Source organism: Gavialis gangeticus, unplaced genomic scaffold (genome assembly GCF_001723915.1).
Source record: "Gavialis gangeticus isolate Ggan-Ray unplaced genomic scaffold, GavGan_comp1, whole genome shotgun sequence".
In the NCBI taxonomy this organism is placed as follows: domain Eukaryota; kingdom Metazoa; phylum Chordata; order Crocodylia; family Gavialidae; genus Gavialis; species Gavialis gangeticus.
In genome coordinates this window covers 62,278,134-62,286,390 of record NW_017728993.1, presented here as the reverse complement: position 1 = coordinate 62,286,390, position 8,257 = coordinate 62,278,134, and the positions used below count along the sequence as shown (strand labels likewise).

The 8,257-nt window shown below is 43.8% G+C and overlaps 1 protein-coding gene across 1 annotated transcript in view; it reads left to right on the top strand.

Moving 5' to 3' along the window:
- The window catches only part of PAPPA2 (pappalysin 2), a gene marked incomplete at its 5' end in the record, with an annotated part of 184,615 nt that overhangs the window by 89,861 nt on the left and 86,497 nt on the right, over positions 1-8,257 (top strand). Inside the window, 3 exons of the mRNA XM_019528350.1 lie at positions 659-796; positions 5,157-5,292; positions 5,988-6,204. Coding sequence (XP_019383895.1) covers positions 659-796; positions 5,157-5,292; positions 5,988-6,204 — 491 coding nt within the window. The remainder of the gene's footprint in view (positions 1-658; positions 797-5,156; positions 5,293-5,987; positions 6,205-8,257) is intronic.

The window sequence follows — 8,257 nt, the reverse complement described above, 5'->3', positions numbered from 1 at the left end:
ATCTTCTGAGGTCCCTTCCAGCCCTAACGTCTATGAAAATCTATGAAAATCTATGACCTGTAAAATGCCTGGCACTTTGTTGGAGCAGTCATCATAATCATCAATATCCAAATATGGATTTCAGATAAATATAGAGAATCACAGAAATATTTCTTCTAAAAGGGATAAGGAAGTGGGAAGTTAGCTTGGAGACAATTGCTGAATTGCAGTCCCTTGTTTCCCTGTTGCTTTGAACTGCCCTCATACAATGAACAGGCTTCTTGAAACCCAATGTTCCTTAAGTCAGAGGAGTCAAAATTTTACACTGCATCTGGTGTAAATCAGTGTAGTGAATAGGACTAAGCTGAGCACCTGGCCCTGGATATTGATTATTTGGAAGCTGGTTCTGTGAAGCTATTACTGGGTCAGATCCTCAGCTGGTATGAGTTGCAAACCTTTCCATGACATTAATGGGATTATGCCAGCTGGTGGCTGGACTCCATTTCCCAGCAGCTCCTGTATCCAGTTGCTGAATACAGTTTCCATGGAGTAGGGCAGCCTAGGATCATGTACATGCTGTCACCAGTGCAAGATCCCAGGCCCAGCCCTGGTGACAGCATGGCCTGGAGCTGGGGCAGAAAATCTTTTATTTTTGAAGTTGAAAATCTGTCCTTTCCAGGTATGCAAATCTCACCTTCAAGATCTGCTGGAGAGTCACTCCCTTGCTGCTTGGTTCCCCTGCGCCCCTAACCAAGAGGATATGCAGAATGAAAATGGAGAGAAAATGCTCTTTGATGATGAGAGAGTTTGGCTCAAAGTAAGTGAGGCTACGTTGTCAGGGCTGGAGTGGGCTTCCCTATATTTGCCCTTGGTTTTCATCAATGAAGGCCGATATCCCTGCCTTGGAGTAATCATGAATTATCCGTGACAAGACTCAACAGCATCATACATGCATCAGATGCATCTGTGGGTTCTACAGGTCAGTCGCAGGAGCCCTGTGCCTGTACTACTTGTATACCTTGCTTCATCCACATTATTTGAGCCTGTTGCACCCACCTGTTCTGAAGGTTATCAGGATGTGGATCTCTACATGGAGAACCATATCTGAAAGAGAAGCCTTCAACAGTGATTAGGAGATGAAAAAACCCATTCCTGGCCATTTTCTGCTAAGTGCAATGAACTGTGTCCAGAACAGGGTGAAACTATGATTTTTTGTGTGTGTGTGCCGAACCAATACTATAGTAGATTATTCAAGATTAGTAATAGTAATTAGTCTTGGGGAGCCTGATTCACCATTGGCTTGCCCCACTGGGTGCAAACAAATGTAGCAGTGTTTCACACTCGAGTTTTCTCTTGTTCTGGTGTAAATGGCAGCACAATGCATACTATAACCCTCAAATCCTTAATACTCTGAGAAGGCTGACTGCTTTTGGGAGTTGAGCTGGTTGGCCTGAGATTCCTAGTCATTCAGAAATGAGTTACAGAAGAGGTGAGTCAGACCCTTCTTTGGATCTGGGCCTGAGTTTCTGAGAGAACTGTCCCTCTGTCCATATCAAAGTTTATCTATGATGTACTTTAGGGGAAAGAGCTGAATCTTTTCTCTTTTCATTAAAAAAAAAAGCAATTAATCAGTAAAGTGACTCCATCATGTCATGCAGCTTGAACCAAAGAGAGTGAGTGACTCCAAGTTGTTGTCTTGTGCCCAGTGAATTCAGCTGAGGACATGAATCCATATTTATAATCTCCCTCAGTAGTTCCAAATACAATATGTTTAGCTCACAATTTAATACATTTATTTTTCCTTGGTGCTGGCCGTATAGGCTGCATTGTGATAGCCATGCTGGGGGTTTCTTGCCTATTTTTCCATAACCAGAAATTCTGTCATTTGGGAGAGCTCTGGATACTATGAATGAATGTGTGAGGTATGCCAGCATCCAACCAGCTTCTCTGGGCCCTATTCTGCCAACTAGATGTTAGTTGCATCAGAAGAATTTGAGTAGAGAAGACACAGAGAGCTGATACACTGATTAGGGAGATAATATTTTTATAGTGTTGATTTTTTTTTGACCGCAATCACAGTTCAGTTTTATGTGGCTGTTACCTCGTATTATCTTAAAGATGCTATTTGTCTTGTTCTCTTTGCAGTTTATTAGGGGCATGTTGCCCTGGGTAGTTGTAGATTGTCTATTTTGTTAAGGCATTCAGAAGACTTAATGAAGCATCACGCATTAGCCTTTCTGGCTCCTCCTGTATTCCTGACTTTCTTGGTGTTTACCAAGATCTTTATCTACCTAGTCGTCATTCTTACCTGTCTGCATGCTTATGTCACTCCTTCTATGTTTACAACAGTGCAAATACACTTCATTTCTTCCACTTCTAACAAGAAGGCGGAGAAGCCTATCTTTGCTCCACCTTGGTGAAAGCTCACGTTCTGCTTCTCACCAGGGGTTAAAACATGTTCCATTTTATTGGAATTTGTGGTCAGTTCCCTTCCTCCATGGTTGTTTATATTAAAGACTTTCATTACTGGCTCCACAGGCTCTCTTTAGGAGTGCTATTATTTTCTGCCCATAAAATTATTTATGGACTAGTAATAAATACGCCCATTTTCTTTCTCTTTTATAGAGTTTGCTTGATTGCTAACAGATTGGGTTGAGAAGACAGATTCATGTTCACAAGCACATATTAAAATGTATGCGCCCTTCTGTGCAAACACAGATAGCTGTTTACACTCACATGCCTATTTCACTACTATGGGTACTGCCCTCTACTTACAGGACCATGGATCCTTAAAGATGCACCTGTTTTTTTAAGGGCAGTACAAGTCACATTGCTAATGAGACACACGCTTCCATTTTCTGTGTATTCAAACATTTTCAATAGGTGGTGCTAAAGAGCAAAGAAATGATCCTGCCTGTAGATGAGCATGGGCATGGCCATCCATCGAAACATGCAAACATCCATGCACCTTAATGAAGCTCCCACAGTGCACCTCAGTATGGCTAGTATATCACAGATGGGAGCCATTTATGACTTTAAGTGTTGGAGCACTTTGTTCTCCGTTTCCTACACTTTGGATTAAGGAAGGATTCAAAGATCATTAGGAAGCATGTTAGAATGTAACACAGGAAGTTAACAAGAGAAAAAGACTTAAAATGTGGCCAACCATGATCCAACATGTAGTATGGAAAAGGAAGCATAAACAGGGAATATTTAGTCAGATTAGCCAGATCCTATCATTGGAACTCAGTGCCAGGTTTTGCTTTGTCCCTACATGGGAGTGCAACCAAGGGAAAGGAAACAAAGAGCTTCATCTCAGCTCATTTGGTTTGAATAAAGGATTGCCCTGATGTCTGTGTAACTGCCCTGGTCACACTGTCTGAGGATTTGGCTCTTCGAAGGGAAGTCATAATGAGCATCCAACATGGCTGTGCTTATCTAAACTGTCCATGCTTTGTAGAACTGGAACTCTCTGGAGCAGACATCTTTGTGCATTTCTTGGTAGTGTTCTGCTTGCTTTGGATGAGACTGCAAGTATTTGCTCCCCTTATGGGTAGCTTCAGAGCTCAGGCAGGAGGCAGAAATGCAGCTAAAAAAAAAAAAAAGAAATAATAATGGGAGAACAAATATTAAACTGGAAATTAAAATGTGAAATTGTCCAACTTCAGTAAAAGCTGCATGTTTGGTTTTGTAAGAAGATCTTTTGTCTGCACCAGCTCACAAGAGCTCTGTATGGAGCCTAGTGAGTGGCTGAGAAAAGTCAGTCTCACCCTGTGATAACTGTATTTCTGTCTAACATGGTGAACTGTACTGGGACCTTCTGGACGCTTGCCTATTGTGGGGCAAGTTATAACACACGCCATCCCTCTATGGGGTCCTCAGTATGGCAGAACAAGGGGGTTCAGCTGGTTAGTGGGAGCAGAGGCGGGATTAGGGAAACCCGTTCCATGGGCTCATGCCTTTTGTTTAATGCAAGGTGTAGCTCTGCTGTGGTTCCCACAGTGAGTGACCTATACTAAAGCTAACTAGGCCAGAGGAGAGTAGGGCTGGACCTGCAGTTTTAGGGCTTCAGTGTCCACCCTCCTTTGCTGGGGCAGTCGCAGAAGAGCTGCAGGTTCCTGGAGGCCTCATGAGGACCTGGATTCCTTTCCTGGCTCTGCAGGCTCTTCTCTGTTTTTGGATTCCCTGCACCTTGTCCTTTAGGTGCCTGATCTGCATGGATTGATTGTGTGCTCTTCAGAACAAGGACTGTTTCTTAGTCTGTTTATATGCGGAGCCTGACATAGCAGAACCCCAGTCCAGCTTAGGGACTCAAGGCACCATGGTCACACACATTATTATATGTGAAAAGAGCCATGAGGCTACAGTGCAGGCCAAGTTTCTTCTCCCCAGCCCTAACACTGTGCTTTAGGACTCCTAAGTGCACAGCCTGGTGGGTTTGCCTCTGTTCTGCTAAATGGATTTGTCTTGTTGTGAAATATTGTTTTAACTCGAATCTATTGCCACTTGTCTCCAGCCTGCTTTTAGCAAGAGCATTCCATGGGGTGGATTTAGATCAAAGAGCATCTGAACATCAAGAGGTTTATATCCTCTTGCTTTCCAAAGGCAGCTACCGTGATTGATGCTCTGAGTTTTGCTGCTGTGCACTGCAGCCTCCTAGACAAGTCAGGGGAAGTGTCGGTTTTTCTACTAGACATTTCTTTCTGCCACAAATCTTTCGCAGCCACTCTCCAGCCACTCAAGGGCTTGTGGGTTATTTTTGTTTTGTTTGTTTTTTAATGGAAGCAGTTCAATGGCACAATTTATAACTCTACCAGCCTGTCACCTCTAGGTTTCAAACAGTGGAATGAGTTGTACCGTATAAAGCCAGCTTGGAGAAGCCTGAAACTGCATTGTCAGGTGCTAGGATGAGTGTTGTTGAAGGTTAGGATTGAGAAAAACTGACAGGTCTGTCTGAGGAACCTAGGCAGGCTCAGCAAAGTTGCTGCAAGGCAAAGTTACTATTAACAGGCACTGGGAAAGCTGTTTGAAGCTTCCAGGTTGGAAAAGCAGGAAGTCTGTATGACTGTTTATTTGTCTGTTCAAGTAGGTTGCAAAGCAATTGCCAACATAACTATTTTTTCTTCACCACAATCCCAACCCTGCCTTTCCCTTCTCTTATTGTACCTATTGCCCAGGTGTGCTTTGACAGACCCGGAGTGGCTACCTCAGTCTTTGTTTTCCTGGCCTCTGATGGCATCATCCCAGGTGACCAACACAAACTGACTGTGACTGTCCACCTGAGTGATGTGAGTGGGCACAATCACTCTCTGGGTGAGTGCACTAAGAACTGAGATGCAAATGCAAGTAGTGGTGTGAGGTCTCTCCCCCCTTTCCTCCTCCAGGACCTTCTCTTTCTCTCTCCTTTGTTTTTTTGGGGTTTTTTTTTTCCTGGTTTGAAGGGGACTGGGGAGACAGGAAGGGTCTAAGGAACAAGAGAAAAGAAAGGGATAAACCAGAGCTCTGTCAGTCAGCTTCTAATGAATGTACCAAATTGTCATGGGCTATTTGTCTGTGAGCTCAGTGGGAGCTGAGAGCACCCATCACTTCCTGGGAGTGCTCAGCACCTTTCCGGGCAGCATCTCACTCCAACTCGTTCTTGTAGAGGGCTTAGACAGGCTGTTCTCTGCAACAGACCAGGAAAGGACTCTGTTCAAGCCTTGGTCTCCTTTTGCTCACTCAATCTACTGTCCCATTTCTCTCAGCACCGACTCAGTCACCTGGTTTTTTAACCCAAGTATAATTTTTAGTTAGCTTAAAGCAGAAGGGTTTTCACAGAGCTCCCAGGCTGTGAGAGTGCCTCATCTGCTTTTTCACTGCAATGCTCCATTGGAGGAAGCCTGTCCAAGTTGCTTAGAGGAGATGGGAGACCACGCAGGCAGAACCCGAACTGTGGACTAAATCGAAGCAAGCTAAACAGTGCTAGCATTGGGCTAATGCCTTCTCTCTTGTTAATTCTTCTCCCTTAGGAACACATGAGCTCTCTTGTCAGAGGAACCCGTTGGTCATCAGTGTGACTCACAACCCAGGTTCCCTTCCCTATCGTGTTGCCTCAGTGCTGCTCAATTTCTCCTCCCCCTTAGTGGGTATCTCGGCAGTTGCCATGAGGACATCCTCCTCCTCCAGCACTTCCATTCCAAACACTTGCCTCCTGGAGCACGAGGGACATGGCTGTCAGAGACACAGGTACCACCTCTTCTTGCCTTCTGTTATGTTGCTGCTGAGTGGGAAGTCTTGCTTTGGTGGAGAGCCCAGCTCAGGAGCAGCTGTGTGGCTGTCATTCCTGTGAAGACCCTACCTCCCGTTGGCTCATCCAGAGAGAAACACCTGGTAAATCCTGGGCTGACCACTCTTTCCCATCTCAAATTTTAAGCCCTATCCCAGTAAAGTAGTGATGCTGCATTAGTAGATTGCAGACAAATGCAGCCACTGAAGAGGTGTTCCACTCATGGTTGAACTTCAGGCCACGTGTAGACCATAGCTGAAAGGTAGAGCAAGTCGTGTCCAGTGTGGCTCCTCAAAAGAGTAATAGAGATTTTCCCTAAATGCTAGCACTACACTTTGAACTCAGGCAGTTGTAAATTTTCATGCACATATACATGCATTCATCCTGCTGAAATAGCACGTAACTGCTTTTGGGCATTTTGAAGTTGGAAGGAAATGTATTTAGTGAGGTTTAGTTTACTCTCTGTTTGTGGGGAAAGTTTGTTAGGAAGCTAGAAGTATTGCATACATGTTTGTTCTTGTAAGAGACAGAGACCGTGACACAGAAATACAGTCCTCATTTCTGCCCACACAGACACTCAAGGATTACAAAGTTGAGTACTCAATAGTTAGGGAATATTAACACTAATATATGTTATTAGTGTATCCCTAATTCAACTCTTATGTGCATGAATTATGAGATGCTGTGTAATTACATGATCTCACACTATTTATTTTACTGGAGTTCTGCTGCATTCAGTTCTAGATCCAATACTTAAGCACATGTTCAATTTTTAAAGTCATAAATTGTTCCTGTCAGCTTAGGAGCATCTTAAGCACTTAAGAGTTATGTAAAAGAGTTTGCTTTTAGCTAGAGAGAGCTCAGAGTGCTGAGTGCTTTGCATAATTTTGCCCTGTACATCCTAGTGTCAGACACAACCTGCTGGTTAACAGGTCCCTGAGGGAGACAGAGCTGAAACTTCTCAAGGCAGCTTTGGCACCTGCTACTCATTAATGGAGAGGGTGTCTCCATTAAGCAGCCTGTTTTGAGGAGCTTGACAAGTGCCTGCCTTTCCATCTGTATGTTGGTTACTTTCCACTTAACCACTGGGTGTCCCTGGCCTGTTCCAAACAACTACACTAAGCCAGGGAATCTCCTTTCTCTCTCTGCATGGGTCTGGGTGCCATGCTAGATTCCTCAGCTATGTAGAGGTCTTTCCTAACCCTCACAACTGCTCATTTACCAAGTCTCATACTTCTTCAGTCACGGCCAACACCAGTAATAAAAGAAATACTGTAGTTTATCGGTGTCCAGTACTCCAAAGCCTCTAACCTTGTTTGTAAAGGATGTAACTGAGAAGCAATAGTGGCAGAGTGCAAAATGTTCCAAGTCACACTGCAAAGGAGATGGGGAATGAAAAAACTGGAATCCAAGACAGAATAAATAACTAATGCAGAAAGAACAAGCAGAGCAGAAAAACAGAACTGAGAAAGAAAGGTGCTGAGCTTTGTCCTAAAGGGGTGATGATGATTGTGATTGATAACAGTAGCCAGGACTGTGGAGTCTGGGTCTAGATCCAGATCCCAATTCCCCACAGTTTAAATGTGTCCAGACCCAACATTTTAGTTCTACCACTTATTCAGATAGTGTCCCGTTATGAGTACTGGATTTGAATCCAAGTTTCCCCAGAGTTTAGATTTAAGGTTTTGCCTGTGTTCATCTCTCATGCTGATTGGTAGGATTGTCATTCTTTTTTCTAATAATAGTATATGGAAGGATGAAATGCATACATGTAGGGTGGGGGGTGTGAGTGTGAACGAGTAGGGCTATGATCTGTCTCATATAGGCAGAGCGCTGGAACACACAAATACTTTGTAGATACTGTTTCAGAAAACACATGATACATGCAGCAAATAAAGCTGAGCTTTCTTAGTGAGTAAATGGATATGGATTAGTCCCCAAACTACATTAAAGGATCACTGTTCACCTGAAATCTAGTCAGTTTCTACCTGGGAACAGTTACTGACGTGTACA